General features: G+C 41.1%; 1 protein-coding gene across 1 annotated transcript in view; it reads left to right on the forward strand.

Annotated features, from left to right (window-relative positions):
* Positions 1-26,373, forward strand: part of LOC111578709 (microtubule-associated protein 4) — a 173,733-nt gene that overhangs the window by 41,954 nt on the left and 105,406 nt on the right. Inside the window, exons 2-3 of the mRNA XM_055007113.1 lie at positions 11,874-12,062; positions 15,830-15,886. Of these exons, the coding sequence (XP_054863088.1) occupies positions 11,876-12,062; positions 15,830-15,886 (244 nt within the window). The 5' untranslated portion in view covers positions 11,874-11,875. The remainder of the gene's footprint in view (positions 1-11,873; positions 12,063-15,829; positions 15,887-26,373) is intronic.

Here is a 26,373-nt window from a genome sequence, read left to right on the forward strand (position 1 = left end):
CAATAACACTTTTACTAGGAATTAAACACAATTTACTATGAAAACTTTAAATATACAATTACACATTAAAATCTACTACAAGTTCTTAAAATTACAAACTACAACAGTTTATCTAAACATTTAATATTGAAAATAATATTTTAACTCATCACATCCAATAATACTTTTCACTCAACAATTACACATTAAAAAGACAAAACATTTGGACATCTTATCTAATATTATAAAATCATACAGAATGACAAAAGACCAAGACTAAACTTTTAAGATGAATCTAAATACAGACAAAAAATTTGAAAAACACCAGTGACACTTCTGAATATCTGATTACACAGAAGACACAATAACAAAATCCAAAAAAACAAATAAATTTACATATCTTAAAACGTTTTCTATTCTGAAACAAAAACATCTGGTTGTTTCTTCAAACACTTCCTCTTTCAATGTTCTGGGTTGCACTATGAATTGATTTACTAATAACTCTTTTCTCAAAACTGCTTCCCTCATAAAGTCTACTAATAGTTGAAATCATTGATCAAACTAATGTTAACTTCTGATCACCACTAACTATACTTTTCAGTGAATACAATCAAAGTTTCTGGACCATTTCTAAATAGCACACAGGTGAACGTCTCACCAAAACTCAAATGGATACTCTAAATGTGAAATCAAGACTCATGTTCACAACTTTTAAGGCTTCGATTAAACAGAAATTTCTAACTAACAGAGAAGTACTAAGACACTTTGCACATTTCAGTCCTCAGACTATCTGACATTTCAAACTAACAGACAACTACACATGGACATAGAAGACACGAGTCCTTGGACTATCTGAAGGTTCTAGTTTACAGACAACTACTGTGAAACTTCGAAAATTTCAGCCCTCACACTGTGTGAAAGCTCATCTCCTCAGGACTCAAGAGGTCTGTACACTTTGAAAATCTTGGAAATCAGGGTTCAACCCTCCAGCACAAAGCCTAAAGTCCAACCTCCTCACAAAAACTGTCGAGTCCAAACTCAAGTTAAAAATTAAAGCTGCAAGCAGCGTTGGACGGGTCATCGCATCCTTGCTGGTCGGCGAATCCACGCACGTCCACCAGGCGGCGCTACGACCGAGAGTGCATGTCGGCCTATGGATGCGACGAGGGCCGGACTCTGATCACACATGTAAAATTTCAGGCAGATCGGACCATGTACAGGCTAGTTATAGAGCATTTCCTTCCATCCACCAGGTGGCGCTGCGACCGAGAGTTTATGTCGGCCTATGGATGTGATCAAGACTGGACTCTGATCACACGTGTAAAGTTTGAGGCAGATTGGAGCATGTTTAGGGCAGTTACACAGCAGTTGATGTTTCATGGCGAAGTATCAAAATTCGGGAGGCCGCCATGGCCACGCCCTCAGACTTAAGGTGAGCGTTTTGATAACTTTTGATCACCCATGCCTGCTGTACATCCTGGCCGAATTTCCGCTCTCTCGGTGTTACCCTGTCTGAGTTTATAGCTTTTGAAAATGTACAAAAATGACCCAAAATCGTCAAAACATATGACAATTAATTCAAAATGGCCAACTTCCTGTTGGGTTTTGGCCATGGGTGTCAATTACATTTTTGTGCGTCTTGACAAGTTACATATGCCTACCAAATTTCAGAACTGTATGTCAGACACACAGCCCGTAGTAAATGTTTGAAATTTTCCAGGTGGCGCTATCGAGCCATTTTGCAACAGTCATGGACAATTTGTATAAAATATCAAATATTTCAGCAGTCCTGCTGTGTGTGGCAATTTTGGTGAGCATATGAGCGTTCCTAACCTGTCAAAAAGTATTTTGTTTATTACAGCAACGATGCGTTGCCACGGCAACAGAATTTTATGAATTGTCAAAATCTTCATACTGTGGCATCATCAAGGGGGAAACACTGAGCTGACCAATTTACAGGATGATATGACAAAGTTTCTGGCAATGGCATGTGCAAATGTAATGACAATTTCTTCCTGTTGCCAATAGGTGGCGCTATGAGTATTTCTAAATTTATGAATGTGGATGTGTTCAGAACCGGACTGGTGTCCATCACATCAAGTTTGGTCCGGATTGCATCATTTCCAGCTGAGATATTAATAATTCAATTTTCATGGCGAGAAATCGAATTTCGCCACGCCGCCACAGACACGCCCCTTGACGATGAGTCACCATTTTCTCTGGGAATCATCATCAATGTGTTCTGGCATATGTCACCACATTAGAGGTGAATCTGATCAACGTGCTAAGAATAGTACATCAAAGTGTAAAAAATGTCAATTTCCTGCTACCACAAGGTGGCGCTATGACTGTCAATGTACATGACCACATGGATGTCGTCAGGGCTGGACCCAGATCACACATGTAAAATTTCAGGCAGATTGGAGCATGTACAGCTGAGTTAGACACCACTTCCTGTTTCATGGCGAAGGATCAATATTTCTGGGGGTCGCCATGGCCACGCCCTTTGACTTTTGCAGAGCATTTTGATAACTTTTCATCAGGAGGCAGTCTTGCATATGCTGGCCCAATTTGACGTCTCTCGGACTTACCCCCGCTGAGTTATTAATCTCATCATACTTCACAGCTAATTCAAGATGGCCGACTTCCTGTTGGGTTTAGGGCGTGGTCATGATTGACTTTTTCGTGGGTCCTGATGTGCTGCATATGCATACACATTTTTGTAGCTGTGGATTAAACACGCTGCCAGTTGGCCTAATGACAACTTTTTGCAACTTTGTAGGGGGCGCTATGGAGCAATTTTGCCAGACGTGCAACTCCCACAAAAAATCAAATTTTTCGCCAGTCCTAATGTGCATGCCAAGTCTCACGTGTTTTGGGGTATGATAAGGCCGCCAAAAATGCAATTCAAAAGTTCGCCAAAGAATAATAATAAATAATTCCTTGCATTCCAATAGGGTCTTCGCACCATTCGGTGCTCGGACCCTAATAAACCCTAGCATTCCAATAGGGTCTTCGCACCGTTGGTGCTCGGACCCTAATTAAAGCTGCAAGCAGCGTTGGACGGGTCCTCGCATCCTTGCTGGTCGGCGAATCCACGCACGTCCACCAGGTGGCGCTGCGACCGAGAGTGCATGTCGGCCTATGGATGCGATGAGGGCCGGACTCTGATCACACACATAAAATTTCAGGCAGATTGGAGCATGTTCAGGCTACTTATAGAGCTTTTCCTGTCCATCCACCAGGTGGCGCTGCGTCCGAGAGTGTATATTGGCTTATGAATGTGATCAGGGTTGGACTCTGATCACACATACAAAATTTCAGGCAGATCGGACCATGTACAGGCTAGTTATAGAGAATTCCCTTCCAACCAACAGGTGGCGCTATGACTGTGGCTGTATTTCAGCATGTGAATGTCATCAGGGCAGGACTCTGATCATACTTGTAAAGTTTGAGGCAGATTAGAGCATGTTTAGGGCAGTTACACAGCAGTTGATGTTTCATGGCGAAGCATCAAAATTCTGGAGGCAGCCATGGCCACGCCCTCAGACTTTTGCGGAGCATTTTGATAACTTTTGATCACCCATGCCTGGAATACATCCTGGCCAAATTTCAGCTCTCTCGGTGTTACCCTGTTTGAGTTTATAGCTTTTGAAAATGTCTAAAAATGACCCAAAATCGTCAAAACATATGACATATAATTCAAAATGGCCGACTTCCTGTTTGGTTTTGGCTATGGGTGTCAATTACATTTTTGTGCGTCTTGACGAGTTACATATGCCAACCAAATTTCAGAACTGTAGGTCACACACACAGCCCGTAGTAAATGTTTGAAATTTTCCAGGTGGCGCTATCGAGCCATTTTGCAACAGTCATGGACAATTTGTCTAAAATATCAAATATTTCAGCAGTCCTCATGTGTGTGGCAATTTTGGTGAGCATATGAGCGTTCCTAACCTGTCAAAAAGTATTTTGTTTATTACGGCAACGATGCGTTGCCACGGCAACAGAATTTTATGAATTGTCAAAATCTTCATACTGTGGCATCATCAAGGGGAAAACACTGCGCTGACCAATTTACAGGATGATATGACAAAGTTTCTGGCAATGGCATGTGCAAATGTAATGACAATTTCTTCCTGTTGCCAATAGGTGGCGCTATGAGTATTTCTAAATTTATGAATGTGGATGTGTTCAGAACCGGACTGGTGTCCATCACATCAAGTTTGGTCCGGATTGCATCATTTCCAGCTGAGATATTAATAATTCAATTTTCATGGCGAGAAATTGAAATTCGCCGCGCCGCCACAGACATGCCCCTTGATGACGAGTCACCATTTTCTCTGGGAATCATCATCAATGTGTTCTGGCTTATGTCACCACATTTGAGGTGAATCTGATCAACGTGCTAAGAATAGTACGTCAAAGTGTAAAAAATGTCAATTTCCTGCTACCACAAGGTGGCGCTATGATTGTCAATGTACATAATCACATGGATGTCGTCAGGGCTGGACCCTGATCACACATGTAAAATTTCAGGCAGATTGGAGCATGTACAGCTGAGTTAGACACCACTTCCTGTTTCATGGCGAAGGATCAATATTTCTGGGGGTCGCCATGGCCACGCCCTTTGACTTTTGCAGAGCATTTTGATAACTTTTTATCACGTTGGGCTGTTGCATGTACTGGCCAAATTTGGCGTCTCTCGGACTTACCCTCACGGAGTTATTAATCTCAAAAAATTTACAGCTAATTCAAGATGGCCGACTTCCTGTTGGATTTACAGTATGGCCGTGATTGACTTTTTTGGGTTTCCTGATGTGCTGAATATGCATACAAAATTTTGTAGCTGTAGATGAAATGTCGTGCAAGTTGGCCTAATGACCAAATTTTCAATTTTCCAGGGGGTGCTATGGAGCCATTTTCCCACACACATGCAGAACTCCCCTAAAATATCAAATTTTTCGCCAGTCCTGATGAGCATGCCAAGTTTGACGCGTTTTGGGGTATGATAAGGCCGCCAAAAGTGCAATTCAAAAGACGGGAAAAGAGTGAGGAAGAAGAAGAAAAAGAAAAAGAAACCCTAGCATTCCAATAGGGTCTTCGCACCATTCGGTGCTCGGACCCTAATAATAATAATGGATTAGATTTATATAGCGCTTTTCAAGGCACTCAAAGCACTTCACAATGAATCCATTATTCATTCACTCACACATTCTCACTCAGTGGTGGTAAACTACATTTGTAGTCACAGCTGCCCTGGGGCAGACTGACGGAAGCGTGGCTGCCAATCCGCGCCTACGGCCCCTCCGACCACCACCAACATTCACACGCATTCATACTCCAGTGTGAGTAGCAGCACTGGAGGCAAGGTGGGTAAAGTGTCTTGCCCAAGGACACAACAGCACATGACTAGGACAGAGCGGGAATCGAACCGCCGACCCTTCGATCATTGGACGACCCGCTCTACTACCTGAGCCACAGCCAATAAACTTTACTTACTTACTTACTTACTTACTTACTATATACAGGTGTATATAGATCTCAGTATCATCTTCTATTCTATGCTGTATATTCCTCTGTTGTAGATTGTAAACTTTATGCCAGATGGATCCTATTCAGTGTCCAGTGTGTGACTTCATGCTCTTTACCAGACTCCGGTGAAGTCAGCATTCCTGTTAGCCTTCAGTCCATGTGACATCCCATAATCACAGGTCCGCACAGTGGTAATGCAGGGGGATTTAACTGCCCTGTGGTAGTTTTACAGCCATATCGTCCTTGGACAGCTGTCCAAACTCTTCCAGTATATTTAGCCTAGCTCAGGGCAGGCAGTTAGTGAGACTGAAAATGCAGATTTTCATTTGTGTAGTTTAATTTGTCCAAATCAACCAACCGCTGACCGGTCCGTCAGCAGCAGGAGTGATGACGGCCGCTCAGCTCTTCAGGGAAATGACTCCAAACTCAGGCTTAACCTCTCACTTTTCTCTGACTTCTTTAGTCCTGTTACATCGGAGAAGAGGCATTTGTTTTTTCACATCTCTCTCTGAGATAATTATAGTCACTCAGAGCAGTTCTGGCTGTGCTGCCTTGCTCGGCGGCAGCTGGAAAGTATCCGGTTTCAAACCTGCAGCTGCAAAGTAGAAGAACATGTAGTAGCTTGTAGTGACCAGAATGATTAAAATCAAGCTGTGGAATGTTTCCTTTTGGATTTTTGGATCTGAACAGAAGCGAATAAGGATTAATGGTTTACAAAGAGTCAGCATCTTATCATCTAGCCAATACAATCCAGACTGATATTCAATGATTAACCAAGGAAGTTGGAATGAAATCTGGCCTATGCAGAGTTTTTCTTCCAAGGAGCCAAATGTGGCAGCAGGAGCAGGAGGAGCAGCTTCAAGCCGACCCTCCTAACCCTGCTAACCCTGCTAACCCTGCTGCAGGGTCTTTAAGATCCTGACCACAGCCTGCCAGGGGATTAATTCAGCAGGACATTACATTGTGTTGTCATATAGTCAAGGAGGAGGAGGACAGAAACGCAGAGAGATTTTTTGGGATTAGAACTTAAGTATGTGTTATGTCACCCATCGCCATGACAACCACTATATGAGCTGTTCTGGGGTAATAAATCACAAGCAACTGCAATGTTTTAATTATTCGTGGAATGTAGAAACATAATATATGTTTAGTAAAGTTTGGCAACATCATAAATATGGGCCTGTATAATATAAATAGGAAGTTTTTTAGAATAATACTGTTGGGAGAAATTGCAGTTAGATATTTCAGTTCTGCCCAGTTTTTTTTTCTTCACATACTGTGATCTGTTGGGTTTCTTCTTATCATCTCCATGCCTGTCATAGTGCATTTCTGTTTACATACAATAGTGGTGTGGAAGCAGATTAAGAAGAGGCTTAACCTTCACCTCTGGTTTTTGGCAGCAAGGGACACACACACCCACCTCCCTGCGAACACATGCGCACACACACACACACACACACACACACACACACACACACACACACACACACACACACACACACACACACACACACACACACACACACACTGAAATGTTCATGACTAATCCAACACTCACACTCAATTATTTGTCAGCAGATGACACAATAGAAACTGCCCTTTCCCTGGATTTCCTTCCTTTGTTGAGTCCAGATTATTTCCGAGTGGCCACACCAAAGCTGTGGGCAGCAGGAGCTCTGTTTCAACTACGGCACCTCACTGGGATCAAAAAACTCATGTTTTCTGGCTGTATTTTCATCCCGGGATCCAAACCCAGGCTAATGAAAAGGTTCTGCTGCTGTGGCTATGTGGGGACCGCTGTAGGAATAGAAGCAGCTGAAGACGGCTCAGACAACAAACAGACTGAAACAGGATTCAGATAGCTGCACAGGTTGAATCCGATCACACTGTAGGCCTGGTAGTACAGATCTCCCTGCTAACTGTGCAGCTAGCTCAGATGACGTTGTGTATTCTAAATGATGTGGGGTTAAATATGGAAACTGGGGCAGTGTTTCTGACCAGCATGGCTTTGTGGTGGAGGCAGCAGTCTTCCTGTGACACACCCTGGTCTCTGATTTACTGCTGCTGATATACTGCTAGTCAGACATGTAATGAGGACGCTTACATAGCATTTATTTATATTCCTCATTCAGAAGCTGCCCTATTGTTCACTATGTGTTATGGTTGTAATTCCGCTGGCAGACTGGATGTTTGGGAATGAATAAACTGTTTTAATATTAAAACGTGAATATGCAGGGCTGTGTTATTTTATCTGATTCCATTTTGTTGTTTTTCACAGTAAAGATCAGGGGTGTCAAACTCATTTTAGTCCAGGGACCACATAAAGCCCAATCTGATCTCCAGTGGGCCCCACCAGTAAAATCACAGCATAATAACCTATAAATAACCACAACTCCAACTTTTCCCCTTTGTTTTAGTTTTTTTTTTTTTTTTTAAAGTACATTGTGAAAATATTCAGATTTAATGAACTATCTTTTTACAAAACATTATGAACCTGAAATTTCTTATGGAAAATACGTTCGGTTTCAACAGTAGCCTATTATGCCTCAGTTCGTCATTTACACATGCATTGTAACTGCCAGATAACAGTTTATCTACAAAAACACAAAACATTCAGTCACAGCTATCTGGAACTGAACAATCTAGTATTTTACTTTATGATCAGAACAACTTGTCAAGGTCTAGAAATTATTTTAAATTTACAGTTTTACAAATTTACCATTTACAGTAATTTTTATCCGACCTGCGGGCCGAAATGGACCGTCTGGCGGGCCGGTTTTGGCCTGCGGGCCGTATGTTTGACATCACTGGTAAAAATAATCAGAGGAGATGAGAGGAGTACGTGACATGATCAAGTACGCTGGTGTTCCGACTGCACATTAACGATGCGTTCTCCTGTTCTCTGGAGTCTGTACTTCGGAGTCTGAACGGCCAGTGCATATACCGTAGATATATACAGAAGATCATTATTATTATTGTTTATATCTATGGCATATACAGTCTATGGGCCAGCACAATTTCAGTATTGTACGCCGCGAAAAACATGCCGACGTTAAAACAATAGTTCAGCTAATTAGTTCCGTGTTGAAGGACCTTTTCCTCCCAGTCGCTCGCGCCCCCCTTGACATGCCTCTGCGGCCCCCCAGGGGGGCGCGCCCCACTATTTGAGAAACACTGATGTACAGTAAGACTATGTTCAGTCTAACCAATGGAACACACTAACCTTGTTTTCTACACTCCACTTTAACACATTCAGGCCATATTTGACAGAGCAGCTCTCATCTCAGACCCACAAAATTCTATTTTTAATGTATATAAATACCTACATGGGTTGACAGTAGTAATTCATTTCATATTTAATGAGGTCAGATGATGCTAACTTGTTCACTCATACACTGCTCACCATGTCATGTGCACTCAATAGTGAGCAGTAAAGTGAGATTTTAGACACAAGGGATCGTTATTTGGTGTTATCAGCTGTGTAGTTTTGACGTCTTTAAAATGCAGCAGTTATATTGTGAGATTGTTAAATGTAATTGTTGATTTTGGGGGGCAGTATATAGTGAATAAAAGCACACATTCAAGTCAAATGGTGGACAGTAAATGTACCACACTATAGTAGTCAGGGAGTCATTTTGGATATAGCCATAGACTTTGTTGGAACTGACTTATGCAAGCAAGAAAAGCTAGTTTTAGTCTGTCAGGAGAAGGAATTCTGTAGTTTTACCTCTGCTGGTATACACTGTTTAGTAAAACCAGTTCAAGTAACGACAAGATGTGTAATGTGCTGCGTGCAGAAATTAAAACTGGTAAAGTTAAATGAGCTACAAACACATTTTTCAATGTGTAAATTGTCAGCCAACAGAATCTCCACCCTAGAAATGAGCTGCAGATGGGTGAGGGGTTTCAGTGATCAATACGTTATCAGTAGGTACAGAAACGGCTAAATGTAGAGGATCTGAGGGAGACTGTGGTTTACTGGTTATACACAGAGTCTGTATGTTCATTCAGTATTACAGTTTATCCACTGAGATTACCTGGACTGATGTCTTCTTCTACCAGACTGTATCCCTATAAAATAATATTCTGGGTGCTGTTATTACACCTGTATTTGGACAGACATACAGTTTAGAAAATAATCATTAGACCACTGTGAGCTCCATCCTTTGCCTCTTCTAATGCAGCTCTTGGTGCAGTCCTACTGTATTTTCTCCCTAAGGTTGTAATGGACAGCTGTTTGACTGATTAGCTGGTCAGTAAACACTCTCTGACTCTATTACTGCATGTGGCTGCACGCTGTGTTTGGATGTTTCATCTGCTTCTTGGAGTTTATAAGTTCGTAGCACTGTTTTGGTGGGTTGGGAACCCCTGTTGTATTCTGTCAGTGTCCTGTCCCACTAAGACCACACACTTGTGATATACAGTGTATTTTTTACCAGTGTATTGTGCAGATATCTCAAGTTAGTGATTATCTCTGTGGAACGTATTCAACTTTCAAACCCAGATCAGTCCAGTCAGTAGAAGGATGTTGTTCACTGTGGTAGACTCTGAAGACACTGTAATATGACCAGAAGTACTGTTAGGATTTTACCTGTGCCTGTCCTTACTGCAGTAAGTGAACAGATGGTCCAGTAGATGGGGATAGAGAGTTGTATTTGTTCTTTGACTGTCTCTGTTTAAGGATGAGTAAATCTGTGGATGTTCTCAGTCATCCAGGTCATGATAAGTCTCAAGCAAGCATAAGTTATGGCAACTGGACTAACCTCGTAACTTATGTTTGCTTGAGGTTTAAGGATGAGGATACTTTTTTGTTTGTGTCTTTTTACGTGCACTTTCTAGTGGATAGAGTTAGATCCATTGATGAGCTGGTGGCTGCAGTTTAAATAGAAAGAGTTCATTAATGTCTGATGATATGAGTGTGGTTATCAGAGCAGCCAGTTAAAAAGGAAACAAACTCAAAGGTAGATCTCTTGTATCATCTTTTAGCAGGACCCTATCTGCTGTTTCATCAGCGCTTTACATGGAGGGAAGTGATGGTTTAACTCAGGCAGGGAGGTTAAATGTAGATAATACAGGCAGAGTTGTAGAGATGGTGATGAGACGGATAAGAGCAGAGCATGTCTGAGCAGCAGAGAAAGGCAGACTGCTGCTGGCAGTGCCGATAATCTGGCATTATAGCTGGAAGATGACACAACATGACTCTGCAGATTCTCCTGGTGGCCATTGGTCGGCTGAACCCCAGATGAGCTGAGTGTGAGTCTGTGTGTTCATGTTTCGTACAGATTGTGCTTCTGTGTTGTTCCAGGTCATTGGTTTCTTTAGTGCACATGGTCTCAGGTCAAACGCTGCCTCCTTGTGGTAGACAGTGGTACTACATGTAGGTTATCATCTGTGTGTAGAAAAGATGCCCTAAAAGGAGGTCAGAGGTCAGACTGAGGCCTGGTAGATGGAAGACATCCAGTTCAGGGTCAGGTTGGAGGATATCATCACTGAGACACTTTGATGCCACCTGAGGGTCCAAATCTGTAACTTGACAAAAGTAATGAGCTATTTCCAGATGCTGGACACCTTACTGTGGGCTGTAGTGGACGTTCTGTGTTTTGTTGTTGTGTGAGTGTTGGATGTAAAGGGATTTTCTCCTCTCATTTCCTTTAACCACTGCACCATTTGCATCTCTTTAACCTCCTTCCTCTCTCCACTTCTTTTATCGTTATCTTTGCATTTCAGCTTCATTCTGTCTTTCTTTCCTTTTCCAGTTTGCCAAAGTCTAGTAAACTCTGCATCTCAGAGACTGAAGTTAGACACATTCATGACAACGTTTTATTGACATATTCATACCATTCTTCATTAGCATTTCTGACTGTGTTTTAATTAGGGATTGACCAATTATCATACTGGATGATAATCAGATCCAATGACGAATATTTTTCAGATTAGCGCTAAAATAAATTCATTTAAAAATGAGCTTCCTTTTCCTATCTGTAGTCTCCACTGCTCCATTCACAGACCATGCTGATTGGTTACACGCTGTAACAGTCAATCAGCAATAAAGGATACATGATTAAAGTTCTCTTTTAAGTAAACAGATGGAAAACATAAAAAAGGGTATTTCAACAAACTAAGTCTTGTGTTTAGAGTTTGTGCTGATCTACAGTTTGACTCCCAAGATTTTTATTTTGAATGCAAATGTCGATCAGTTCTAATATCAGTCATTGGTCTTCTTGATAATCTGAGTTGGTCCTGAAGAAAACAGATCAGTGGACCCACACCTGCATGGTTCTGCAGTTTATTATTGAGTTTGGAGCATCATCAGTTGACATCGTGCTGACTGTGCCCTTGTCTTTGTGTCTCTTGTGCAGCCATGGCGGAGTTAGACCTGAGTCTGAGTGATGCGCTGACGGACAGCGTTCCCCAGCCAGGCCCGGAGAGCCTGGTGGAGAGGGACTTTGTGGCTCAGCTGGAAGCAGAGACCTTCGACGATCAGGTCGGGGAGACGGTGAGAAAGACGGACTACATCCCCCTACTTGACAACGATGACACCAGGGCAGGTGAGAAGGATGTGATGGTGACAGTACAGGGTGGCTAATGCATCTGGTGTTCATCATGACCACGTGCACTCCAATGAGGGACAAGTCTGGACAGGGCTAAATGTGCTCCCAAGAGGATCGGGTTCTTTGAAGCAGGAACAAGGACGAGAGCTAGAACAGTTTATTTAGAGTCAGGTCCTGCCCTCACTTCTGTTTAGGTGTTAAAGTATGACAAGAAAGACAGGAGGACAGGCCAGCAGCAGTGGAAGAAGAGGAAAGATTCTGAGTTGTTTTGTTTTCTTCACTGCTTCTAATTTGAAAGTCAAATCATAAAGAATAATAAAGTATGTACTTAAAGCTGATTTAGTAGATTTTTGGCCACTTGTGGCAACAGAGCAGACTGACATTTATATTTTATTACCATGTAAAACTGCCAAAGGGTTAGCAAACACATCCAACATGCATGAAGAAACAAGATCATTTATTTAAGGGCACATTCTCTCTGTTTAGCATGTGTGTACTGCTGAATGCTCTAGTTTGTTTTAGAAGTAGTTTTTAAGAGCTGCTCAGGTGTGCACACTGGGTTTATCAGGTTTTATCCCTCGTTTCCTCACAGGTCTATTTGGTGTCTATAATTTACATACTGACTATTCCTCCTGTTGTTCAATGCAAAGAAGCAGCTCCTTCATATGACATTGAATCTGTTGGTAATAAAAGTCTTTAATGCAGCCTTAAAGAAAAGTAGAAATGACAAACTTCAGTTCATAACACCACTGTGTTATTATTACACAGTATAATAGTGATTATTTGGTTTAAACTCTGGACATCTAGTGAGTCTGTTATGTAACATGAGCTGCACCTGCTCCTAAATGCCTGATGCTATCAGTCTCCAATGGCTGCCTCTCTGGATCTGCTGGGTGTCATTCAGCCGCAGGGCAGACGGTAGTCTGACGATCAGCAGAGTAGCAGTCACTGCGGTGAGCATCCCAGAACACTGGCAGACGACTGATGACACAGAAAGATATGCAGTTAGTTTGCAAAAACCAGTCATACAGTCAGTGGTCATGGGTCTAATCCATCCACGTGCTGCTGTCTGACAGCTTCCTGTGCAAAGAAATGTGTTCTGAGTCTGACCAACCTGCCTGGTTCAGAGAAGGTTTCAAACTAAATGTAGTTGTCGATGTCTTGAACGGGTCCTTAAAGGATGTTGCATTTTCCTGTTTTTTCATATTTTACCATGTGCAGTGCAGAGAAGACATATATTGTGAAATGACAGGACATAAATACGACTCAATTTGACTGAATATTTTTGACATTTTAAGCAAATCTGTATTAATGAACTTTTCAGAATTAAATATGATTTCAGAAATTAAAATTTGTAATTTTATTGTTGCGGGATATTTTATTGCAGCATGGGACTATTTTACTGTTTGGAGGTCAGTTTTGATAAAAAAAAATGTTGGTGTAACATTTTCCAAAATTTATGATAGACTTTCTTAGATATCTCTTCAATGTCCTGCAGACAGATCATAAATGACTTTATTATTATTTCTGTATTACAATAGCAACCATAAGCTGGACAGATACTGAATAGAAATAGAAAGGTACTTTTTGGAGAAAGAAGGGATCAAGAGCTACAGCATTATTTCTGTTCAGTAACCTCTACAGAGTTAGTGAAGAGGCCTTTCATTAAGCTGGCATGTTGCTAACTTACTGTAGAGATAGGTTTAAAAACACAGTAAGTGGTAGGTAAGGAGGTAAGTCCAGATATAAATATACAGTAGAAGAATCTAATAAACTGCTGAGCTCATAAGCAGATAAACAGAAGTGACAGTTAGCCGGGGATGACTCAGCTCTGAGGCCAGTTGTGGTTCCCCAGACACTCTGGTCAGACAATCAGACTGTGTGGGCCTCGGCAGTGACAGCCGGCTGCAGGACGGGCCGTGGGTGGTGATGCCAGTGATCAACTGTGGCACGCTGTGTGCATTTGAACAAACGCAGACATGCTGACACACCGAGTGCCAAACAGCAGGGAGAGGCAGAACTTATTGTCCTCTGTCAGCAGGGAGCCACATGTTGTTGTTGTTGCTGTTGTTCTGTTGTTGTTTTCCAGGTCTGATGCACATCATGGGCACTGTTTGTTTCTTTTAGTGATCTTAAATGTGGTGTGGGGTTGTGCATGCCTGTTCTACATGTTTGTGTGTTAGCGTGTGTGTTAGTGTGTACAGCATGTGTTGTATGTATTCGCTGCAGAATGGCTTTGCTTTTTGGAATAGAAATAATCTGTCCAGAAGTCCGTATCACAGAGCAAGATTAGTGGAAAAGTTTGCTTTCTTTCATCACAGAACTGTCTCACCATTAAGATCACCATGGCAACTGATTCAACACAGCTTCAACACAGTACTTGCATTAAGTTCCAAATACTACTGACCGACTCAACCACTGGAAAGGTTCAGTTTGCAATCAAGTGCAGATTAATTACAGGCGACAAGGACACTCTTAGTTTTGTGTAGCTTCCTTTTTCCTGCCATGGTTGAAGCATAAATATGTGTCCACTCTACTTTTACCTGTCTGAAACCTCGAAACTCATTTTTGAAGGCATGTTGTGTTTTTTAAATCAGCAAAATGACGCATTTGCTACATCATGGCACTATAGAAACAGAAAGAATATTCACCTTTTCTGCGGTCCTTGAAGTACTCATTTCTGATCTGCTGTTCCATCAGGGAAGTTATTCAAACCTAGTCCTAAAACCAGCAGATTTAATCAAAATCTTTTTATTCTACACGATACATTTAGAAAAAAACTAAAAATTAAACAATTTACACCAAAGTTCTTATGATTATTACAAATAGTCAACTTTTTCTATACCTCTCCTTTATGATTTATTACAGCTTTGTTGTGCTGCACTAAAGACACTTTAGGGTTTTCTCTACTTCTAGTCATGGTTGTGCTGCAGGATTTTATATTGCAGTGAAAAATTAACCCACAGAGAGGAAAGATGTGACAGGAGCAAAAAAAAACCCCAAAAAACCCCATAAAATGCTTGGAGTTCAGAGGGCTGAAGACTAAAGAATGCACCTACTCTCAGCCTCTTGTTTACTATCTGGACATTACTCATAATGTTTCTACAGCTCAGTATTCTTGTCTAGTTTTGTTCCTTCACCCCACTGAACTTCAATTTTGGTGAAACAGAAACTGTTTCATCTCATGCTACATGCTGTTGATTAACCAACTCTGTGAAACTTCAGGATTGCAAACGTTGGACCCAGAGCCAGAACTTGTTTTGTGACATGGACCATTCACGCTCTAATCAACGCTGTATATGTGTATGTATGTTTCTCTGTACACTCTGTGTGGGTCAGAGTCTCACTGTGTGTTGATACAGTATGCTGTCGGTGTGTTATCTGCCGGTGTGTGTGTGTGTCTGATGTGTCCATTAGAGAAACAAAATGCAATGAATCAGCGGTCAGACTTCACACAGCATCACCTCATCACCGGCCCATGTATGCTGCTGTCTGCTAAACACACGCGCACACAACACACACAACAACAATATTGTGGTGCCCTTTAAAAAGCCTGAATAAAATCAGAATCAGTGCTTTTCCATTTGATTCCTGACTGAGTTTCTGTCTCGTCAAGCCGTCAGCATTCAGACAGACAGTAATGTGTCTGCTTGTGTGTGTGTGTGTGTGTGTGTGTGTGTGTGTGTGTGTGTGTGTGTGTGTGTGTGTGTGTGTGTGTGTGTGTGTGTGTGTGTGTGTGTGTGTGTGTGTGTGCGCGCGCGCAGACGGGGGTACTACATTGGAGAATGGAGAGAAGGAAGCTCATGGGGTGCAAAAGCCTGGTAAGACACATCCTATAGTTCTCTCTGCTGAGGCCTCCTAGTCATCCTCATCCACCAGTCATGGCCTCTTAATCTTTTCTTATCTTCAGCCTTGTTTACTTCCTTCCTGTTCTTCACCTCCTTTTGTGTGTGTGTGTGTGTGTGTGTGTGTGTGTGTGTGTGTGTGTGTGTCTGTCTACACTTCTTTTTAAATCTATTATTAGAGAGCTTTCAAAGCACAGTGTGAGCTCAATGCTTCCCAGCATCATTTAAGGCTGTCTAAAATGCTCATGTTCACCTGAAGAAAGGAAGGCAACGTTTAAAAATGAAACACCTGGGAAACATTCAGATATCTTCTTCTGTGTTCTTGTAAATTATAGATAGTAAAAATTTAAATCAGAATTTAAGTAAAGCCACTATTTGTATTATTTTAAAGTTTCTCTCTCTCGCGCACCACAGTGGTGTCATAAGAATGACAGTTTTAAATATTTGATTTATTCAGTTAGACCGCAAATGGGTTAATTTGCATAATCAATGCATGAAAAGGAATCTTACCGGAGAGCAAGGTGTTGTCTCTCAGATAATCAGTAGCTATCGTTTTAATAAAGAGAATAACAGGTGTAAACTCAGCTGTCGTGTTGTTTCGTCGAGTCTTAGTAAACTGTTGTAGTGGTTTCTGGAATAATGTGCTGCAGAGTAGAGATGCAGCTGCAGAAAAGAGTAATGTGTCTAATTAACAACTTTCTGACTGAGAGGAACCCTGTCTGGGATGTGGGTGCTTTTAGAATTGGTCCGTTTTCGGAATCAGTGCACCTGTTTCTATTTCCACTATTCTTGTCCTTTTTTCTCATCTCTCAGCTTTAACGTTCTTACTCCATACACACTCATCAGTCATCAGTGCACTTCTTTGTCATTGTTTTACTCTTACTGGCCTCTGTGCATGTGTTTGGCAAAGAAAGATTTTTACTTGTAGATATAAATGAGTATATGTTCCTGTACAGATGACACACACTTCCCACTGCGACGCATCAGCAATGTTTCCCACGAGTCTCCTTCAAAACTTCTTTAACAGTTCATATTTAAATGAACTCAGTAGCAGGGGACTGAGCATGAGAGGGAAACTAAAGCAGGAAAGAGATCTGCTGTGGACCACATAGACACTAAGTGAAAGTACTGTCGCCTACTAAAATCACACAGGCAGCAGGGTTTGATGATAGAACAGAGCTCCAGCAGTCTGACTAACATGAGTCCTGTCCTTGTTGAAACTGAATAACAGACAGGAAGACATCATAGGACAGATCTTCTTGGGATACTTGCATTTACAGCTGATCTACATCTACCAGTGGTTTCTCAAACAGCAGTAAAAGGGCAGTTGTATTGGAGATCTAGTTTCCACTCTTCACTGTGATGGTCTGGTCATAGCAGTGTTGTTGTGGTGAAAGCAGCTAATTTCAGTGCAAACCTGAGATTTGTTTGTTTTTATGATAACAGAAAATCCACAAAAGTCCATCCATGAGTCCAGACTGAGTGATAGAATGAACTAAAGAAAGCTGGAGCTGCTTCTAATGGAAGGCTGTATATTACCAGACAAGTGAAAACAGCTTTAACTAGCAGCTACAGAAGGTATAGTGTTGGTTTTAGACTGAAGAAGCTAGTAGACTACAGTAACAACAGGCTGTTTTCCTGTTTTTTGTCTGTTCTGACTGTAGGAAGGGCCCATGTAGAGCCTATTTCAGGGTTGTTTTATTGAGAAAAACTAACGCCAGCATAGTTTTGTCTATATGGCACAGAAAAACTAGTCTATGGACCTCAACACTGATTGGTTCAGCTCGGAGAAGGAAAATGCTAATTGGTTAAACTCAAAGAAGACAAGTGGGATATTTTTCTGTTCTCTGAGCGACATTAAAATGCCATATAGACTAAGATAACCTTCATTGTTCTGTGTCCATGTGATCATAGAATTGGAGTTATATCCAGTAACTACTGTTTATTTTGGGGGTCTGAAATGGAAACACTAAGGCCTAAATGGTCCACTACAGGACTATTCCTACAAACATTCATGCCACCTCATGTTGAACTGATTTCCTGCAGTCGAAAATGACGTACTGACAGGGATGAGTGGGAATCCAGCCTTATTGGACAGGTTACCGACCTGTGATCCATCAGTCTATTTCAGTCATGAAGCAGCTACTGTCTGCTGGGTAATAAAATGTCCTGTGTGATTGGTGAAGTCACACCGCTGCTGTGTTCACCTTCTGTTTATGATGGGATGGATGCTGTGGACAGTGGGAGGAGTGATCAGCATGCAGATTGGTCGTCTGTGTTGGCATGTTCTCCGCTTAGCTGTGTGGCTGTTTGCATGGCATGGCTAGCTTGTGTTACCGTGGTTACAGACCTGGATGAAATGGTGCTGAATGGATGCTCTGTTTAGGTTCTGGTTTATCTCTAGTTTCTCAATCCGCATCAGTAGTGACATCAACAGAGTACAGTGGGATGTGTGAAGTCTTTTTTTGTTTGAGTGGGCCTACTTTAGCATCTGGCCTCGTCTAGGAGCATCGGATCCATTCATCATTGTTATTCCAGCGGTCCTCAGGGAGAGGACGCAGGTGGTAAAAGTAGGAACTGGGTCAAAGAACTGAGAGTGTAAGCTGAATCCTGACAGAGCAAATGCAGATGTGTGTTTGTATGTCTGTGTGTGCGTGCGTGCGTGCGTGCGTGCGTGCGTGCGTGCGTGTGTGTGTGCGTGCGTGTGTGTAGAGATGCTGCATGTCACCTCTGCTTCTGCCTGGCATGTGAAGACAGATATAGTTTAAAATATCTCCCCGCATCTTTATCCAGAGTTCAGAGATCAATCTGCCCTTTGCCATGTTGGTTGAGTATCTGACGTTTGTTAGATGAGTTACATTTAATTTTTTTGACAGCTTTACTAACCTGCTTTCTTCCCTTTTTCCCCTTATCCCTTCTCGTCCTACTTTTTTGTTCTTTTTATATATATGTGTATATGTGTATATGTGTATATATATATATATATATATATATATATATATATATAATCTTCTCCTGATTGCTTTGTTTTTCTTCTCTCTCTGACTGCACCCTTTTTTGTTAATTTTTCTTTTTTCACACGTCCTTCCTCTCAACTGCTCCCATCACATTTCTTTTATTCTGCGTCTTTTTTTCTCTACATTATTTTTCCTCTCTCCCCCTCTTCCAATCCAAATGCTTCAGAGGACTAGAACCCACCTCCGTCACCATGCCGACTGTCAGTCAGCTGTGCTTCTGCGCACTTCCCCCCTCCCTCTGTGCAACAAACACAAAAACACGCGCACATACACACACACACACATACACATACACACACATCCACACACACACACACACACACACACACACACACACACACACACACACGCACACACACACACACAGCCAGACGATGCTGTCCTGACTGCAGCACACGCTGTTCTTCCAGATAACATGTTGACACACTGTGATTCACTCTGCGGGGCAAACTGGGGGTCTCTGGCACACCATTGTTTCTGGATGTCGCACTTGGAATTCAATTTGTATTTTTTGTTGTTTTTCTCAGACGTTGTTCTTGGACCAGATGTACCATGTTTCCACTAGGGGTCGACCGATATGTTTTCTTCCAGGGTCAATACTGATCCCTAATAATCAAGGAGACGTGACTGATATTTGTTACCGATATACACTACCGTTCAAAAGTTTTTTCAATGAAGATAACATTAAATGAAAGCTAAATCCAGCGTAGACATTGTTAATGTGGTAAATGATTATTCTATCTGGAAACAGTTGATTTTTATTGGAATATCTACATAGGGATACAGAGGAACATTTCTAGCAACCGTTGATAATTAGAAAACCCTTTTGCAGTTATGTTAGCACATGAATAAAAGTGGGAGTTTTCATGGAAAACATGAAATTGTCCTGATGACCTCAAACCTTTGAACAGCACTGTATGTTGGCTGCAAAAATGAAAATTTTGGTGTTAAAATTTAGAATAACACAAACCCCAGCAGAAAACTTAATTGAAATGGCATTGGTTATTTATATTTTGTATGGGTTTTATCAAAGAAACCTTTCATATTTTTGTACACAATCAGATGAGCTGTGAGAGAGAGAGAGGAGGCAGCATCAGAGCCACAGTAACACATTTTTAATGTATTTCATAAGTGTAGAAAAGTAACAATACAGATAATAAAGTGCAGAATATTGGATTTGATGGTCAACCACTGCAGATGTTATCAGCTCAATAAATAGTTGTTGTCATCATACATATGGGCTAGTAGGGACCTTCTAGTAGACTCAACAGGCCAAAACCATCCATTTATAGCACCAGTAAACAGGAAGTAACCCTGATAATGTTGGCCAGCACTTACAGTTGTGTAAAATCTCAGATGAAGTCGTCACCTTTTAAAAATGCAAAATAGACCTGAGGAACATGTAGTAAATGGAGCAGATGGGTGAATTCCAACCCAAATCATGATCTATTTTATGAACCTAAACATACAATTTGTTTACATTACAACTGTTGAAAGGTTTTTGCCCTGTCTGTTCCTCTCTCATAACGTCTTATTAGCAAATCCTGTATATCTGTCGAATATTAGGTAGAGCACACATAAAGTCTAATGTAGCATCAGTCACCTTTAAAAATCCTCCATAAATCTTCACACTGAATCAAGCAGTGAGTTCAGAAGTTCATGTCCACACACTCAGAGGCACAGACACCATCCAGCTGTCCTCCTGTCTCAAACCTTTCCAATCCAGTCCCAGCGCTGCGAGCCTGATCTGTCAACACCCAGCAGCCAGCAGCACACACTCGTATGTTCACCCACCAAAGGATTTCTGGTATATTTGTTGTTGTTTTTTTTTCCTGTAATGAAGTGCTTCACCTTCCCCAGAAGTTTCTAAGCCCTCCAACAGGACTCTACTTCTCTTTTGCACTATTTCCTGTCTTTAATCAACCAAATGAGTAGATAAATGAATAGTGAAGCCAGGCGTTAAGTGAACAATCATTAATGTGAAGAATGTATGCGAGGTGCCCTCTGTAGTCTCAGTTCTATTTTTTCCATTTCACTGGTAAATGGTTTGTTTTTTAGGTAGTTCTATGTAAATTTATGTCTCTAATTATGGCTTTCCTAACTTAAATCCATCAGTATTTACTAATGACACCGTGTGTTTGTCGTGTCTGTCGTTGTATGTTGTCGTTATGTTTGCATTATATTCAATCAGCTAACTATTAGAGCTCATAATGAAGGTGATATGATCTGATATGATTAGCCAGAACACAGCGATATATTCTACAGGTAAAGAGTAGCTGTTGGGTTTGGTGGCATTTCTTTACAAAGGAAATAGAGATGAGTAGCACATTTTAAAATGATTTTATTTCTCTGGGAATCAGATAATATCTATAACAATGCAATCTAAAGTTATTTTTGAAGTGCTATAAACTCAGTCACCATATTTATGAACACAGGTTTTAAAATTGCAGATTCAGAAAATGAAGCTGCTTTGTTGTTAAGTGGAGGAGACTTGAAATTATGACGTCAACATGAAGAAGAATGTTGTAATTTCATTAAGTTACCTTAAATTACATTTCAAACCAACTACATAGAAATTTGACTTAAATTGCAGACAGTATTCAGATGGTTATGTCAACCCAACACATTAAAGTTGGTTTGCAGCTTAAAAGGTTTATCTTAATCATTGAATTGAGATGTTTATCTTCAAATTTCTCAATATTTCAGTGATGGTAATGGTTCTCTTTTATTTCTGAATTATGAAGAGACTGTAAATTGGGAAAATGCTGAATATCAGATCCGACAATGATCCGTGGACCCCTAATGACAGCATTAAAGAACTCCGTAGAGATATTTCACCAGTTACATGGAGATGTTACCTTGCAGTTTGATGACTTATGATTTATTTATTTACCTTTTAGATGCAGTAAAAATTCATGTATGTACCATGACGGTTTAGATCCAGCCTGTTTTATGTGTTTGTTCTGTATAGTGTTGATCCTTTTTCTAGACGTGCCTCTGTCTGTTCTCTGCCTGCACCTTGTGCTAATAAACTGACATATAACACACACTTACCTGGCTTTTGGTTTCTCTTTCTTCTAACTGACCTGCACTAAACCTCTTATCTAATGTCTAACTGCTGTTTTTCTCTTCTCCTGGTTCCTTTCTTCTCCTGTCCCTCACAGCCTATTGTGTTCTTTGCAGTACTATTTTCTTTTTCAGATATTCTTCTATCTTGGAGAACAACATGCTTAGTCATCCTGGCTGTAACCTTTGGAAGCGCTGGGTTTTTACAGTGGAAAGCTTAGAGATTAGCATACGCTGCTGGGAAATGATTTTCTATTGCCTCTGAGAGATGCGTCTCTTTAGTTACAAAATGCATTTCTTTATTACTTTTTTCCTTTTTTGGAAGGAGAAAAGAGAGAAACCAGTCATTTCTTTTGCCTTTTTGCTGCAGCTTAAAAATACACATAGAAGAGCAAATAAAAGGAATTCTCAAAGAGGTTTGCCAGCTATCAGTATTTTATGGATTCTTTTTCAAAATCAGACTGACTGAAGTCTGGATCCAAACATAGAATGATAGAAGCTCATCAGCTATTCACTAGCTTTTGTTAAACTATCATTGTCAGCCAAACTAATTAAAAACACATCTAACTACTGCTCCAGCCTAAATAACAAAATAGGTCATCAAAAGAGAAACTAATCACAAGCACACACTCACAAACATGTATGAAGTATCTTTTATTAACAACAGCAAGTTTCCACTACATAAGACTCAGAAAATGCAACAGTTTTTCAATCTGAAGACAGATTTCTTATCCCAGCCTCTTCCCTTAAGGTAACAGGAAGTGCTTTTTCATTCACCTGTCTCCAGATGTATATAAAAACTGAGTGAAAATTCTAGAAATTAAATTAATGCACAAGTAACCCAAGAACATTTTTACAAATGGCTGAGCGGAATGGTTGGTGAAAACAAAATGCAGTGGAAACAGATTTGCTGAATAAATGTCAGTAAAATGACATGTCTGTATGGTTCTCAGATTCGTACATGAAATAAACTGAATACATACATACATACATTACTATATGAACTTTAGCTCTAATTAATGCATATTTTCCACTAGCTGTCCCTGTTGAGGTTTACTGGAGATTTAGGGCCTCCCAGTCAAACTTTGAGCAGTAGCTCTAGGCCTACATTCAACAGATACAGCTGCTCAGGTATCATCACATGACCTTAGTGTTTAAAGCTGAAATGCAGACTTTGTGCATTTCAGTAAATTTCAGTAAATTGTCTGCTGGATCAGATCACATGATCTTTATGAGCATACTGCTCTGTTGTCCTGGAACTGTAGATGTTCTACTTCTATTTTTGGAGTGCTTTAAGGACCTATTTTTCATTTTATATTTAAAACCATATGAGAGACTAACTCTGGATCATTCCCCCATCCATCCATCCATCATCTATACTACACTTAATCCTCGTTAGAGTCATGGGGGGCTGGAGTCTATCCCAGCTGACTTAGGGTGAATGCAGGGGACACCTGGACAGGTAACAGTCTATCACAGGGCTACATATAGAGACAAACAATCACACTCACACCTAAGGACAATTTAGAATCACCAATTAACCTCAGCATGTTTTTGGACTGTGGGAGGAAGCTGGAGAACCTGGAGAAAACCAACACGTACGGTACAGGAAAAACATGGAAACTCCATGCAGAAGGATCCTAGGAAGTGTGGGACATGAACCAGGGATCTTCTAGCTGCAAGGCAGCTGTGCTAACCACCCAGCCACTGTGCAGCCCCAGCAGCAACATAAAAAACATAATCAACTGAACAGCTGACAGCAGTTGGCCCAATAAAGTCTACTTTAGTACTTTATGGTGCTGTGGAGGAGACTCCCAGCAGGTGAGCTCTGTAGTAGTGTTCAGGTTTTACCATCCACTGCACTGAAACCTCCTGAGATCAGACTGACCTGTGATCTTCTATATGGGAGAGCCTGTCCTACTTAGACTCACAGGGTTGTGGTGTGGCTCATGTAGGGAGAAAAATAGAAGTCCTTCGAGTAAGCAAATGTGCATTTCCACAGAGGGGTGCACCACAAACACACACTAACATGCACCAATCCCAAGCAGGAAAGCCTCACCCTGAACAGCTGTTCCCCAACATTCCACTGAAGTGGGTGGAGGAGAAACAGGATTTAAAAGAAGGAAAGAAATGAACCCTTTAGGAGTCATCTACATAATGCATAGATCGACCCCCACACTGGCATAGTACATGATGTGCATCACACACACAGATGACATCCATCATCTGGAAACCTTCAACTGCTGTCATGGATGCATCATGTCCTATACATTATTAATCTGCTGAAGGTGTTGCATCATCACATTAGTGATGACACTGAAATACCTCAGCAGCTGTTCAAGGAGTTTCATACAAACATTCATGCTCTTCACAGGATGAATCTTAATGACTTTGATGATCACTGACTTTATATCTGGTGCCACTGGCAGGTTAAAGTGATTGCCTTTCCAATTAAACACCCATGTAGTTATATTTTAACCTTGTTGTTATGTTTATGTTGTGTTTTTTATGTGCTGGAAAACACATAATGAGTGAAATAAGCAGTGAACACCATCACAAGCATCTTCACCTTGAAATTGTAGTGGACTGGTGAGACTGATAGACTTCCTGGGTTTTATACCTGACAAACCAAAGGATACAATCTAAGTTATTGTAGGGCAGGAAAATGGCAAGATGATGAGATGTATTTGCACAACAGTTTATCAAACCCTAAAAGCAGTGATGAGAGGGTGGTAGTCTGGGCGGGGAATGGCCTGGTTTATCTACCTGTAATCTGCTGCGGTGTGTATTTCAGTTCTGCTGAGTTTACCACAGCAGTGAATTGTGCAGAAAATAAATCACTGACAATAAACTCTTGCTGTGAGATTGCACTCAAAAAAAGCTGTGACTACTCTGGAACGTATCTACTGCATGAGAAGTCATTTAAATATATATTTGGTGTTTTAAATTAACTTAAATGTGGAGATGTTGGGAGTCAACTGCTGTTCCACAATCACATAAAACTTCAGCTTTGATCCATGACAGAATTTCAACCCCACAGAGCTGCTGCTGGGGCGGTACACTCTGTAGCTCCACTGCTTTGTGTCAGCATCCTGAATAAAACTGCTCTCCTAATTTTGCTTCTCAGAATGGTCGTGATCAAGACAACTGAAACACTGGAAGCTTGGTAGAGAATCAACCAGTTTGTCTCAGCCTTTGCACAGTCAGCCCTCACCTTTTTTTCATTGGACTGGAACACCATAACTCCTGACTTTTGGCTGAACACATCTGTGGATAATTTGATAAAGTCACACTGTCATCCTATTTTACTTGAAGAAATGCGGGATGACTCTCCTTTAAATATTCATGATGCAGCTTTAATCCCCGAGCTGGAAAAACCGTAATTCCTCCTTCACTGATGTCTCCTCTGTAGACAGAAAGCTTTTCATCTCTGCCGCATGTGAAGGTGTGTGTGTTCGATTCTGAATGTCTTTGTGAATGCTCCCATGTGTGTGGATTTCTGTGTTTGGCTCTAGGAGTCTTCTTGGCTCTCATGTCGGAGCAGTGAGTGGATCTCAGGCCTCGGGTTAGCCTTTGAGTTTAAATGTGAAATGCTCTGGATAGGAAACATCATCATGGGCAACTAGTGTTTTTTGTGCTCTCTGCTGCACTTTAAAGTGTGCACTTGTTCCTTTCATCTGTTGATTTGACAGGTACTGACTGCACAATCACTGCTGTTGGAGCTGAAGGCAGCCCCCTGCCCGGCTCAGTAGACTGAATTGTGGTCCATGACAGTGAGGAGCGCTGGAAAGCATGGCAGCTGGAAATGCAAATATGTGCTAAAGAATACAGTCAGTAATCCTTCACAGCAGCTCAAACTCCTCAATCCTGCTAGTAAAAAACTAACAAATACTGACGTGAAAAAGGTCAAGAAACGGTGACTGCAGAATTAAAATAGCCACAGTGGGATTGCCTCCGTGTTATATTCCTTTTTTTCCCAGAGAAACTCAGGCTTGCCTTCATGCTAGGGCAGGGAGGTGTGGAAGACACAATGAGTCAAAAAGCTTGGATTCAATGCAAGGAGGTCAGGATGGAGAGGAAGAAGAGTTCACAACGAGCTGTAGAGCAGCTTTTATAAAGATATCTGCAAGCCCTTAAAACCACACACACACACACACACACACACACACACACACACACACACACAGAGACACACACATCTTGCCTCTCTACTTCCTGTCAATACACATCGCCGTCTCATACACAAGTACATTCAATCCATTAGCCTCAGGATTTATTTCCTGTTCTCCTCAGAGATCTAAACACACTACAAATATATTTTAACCTAATTTTAAAAACATGGATAGTTACGTTATTTATTAGGTAAATAACAAACTGGAA

The sequence above is a fragment of the Amphiprion ocellaris genome, chromosome 22 (assembly GCF_022539595.1).
Source record: "Amphiprion ocellaris isolate individual 3 ecotype Okinawa chromosome 22, ASM2253959v1, whole genome shotgun sequence".
NCBI lineage: Eukaryota > Metazoa > Chordata > Actinopteri > Pomacentridae > Amphiprion > Amphiprion ocellaris.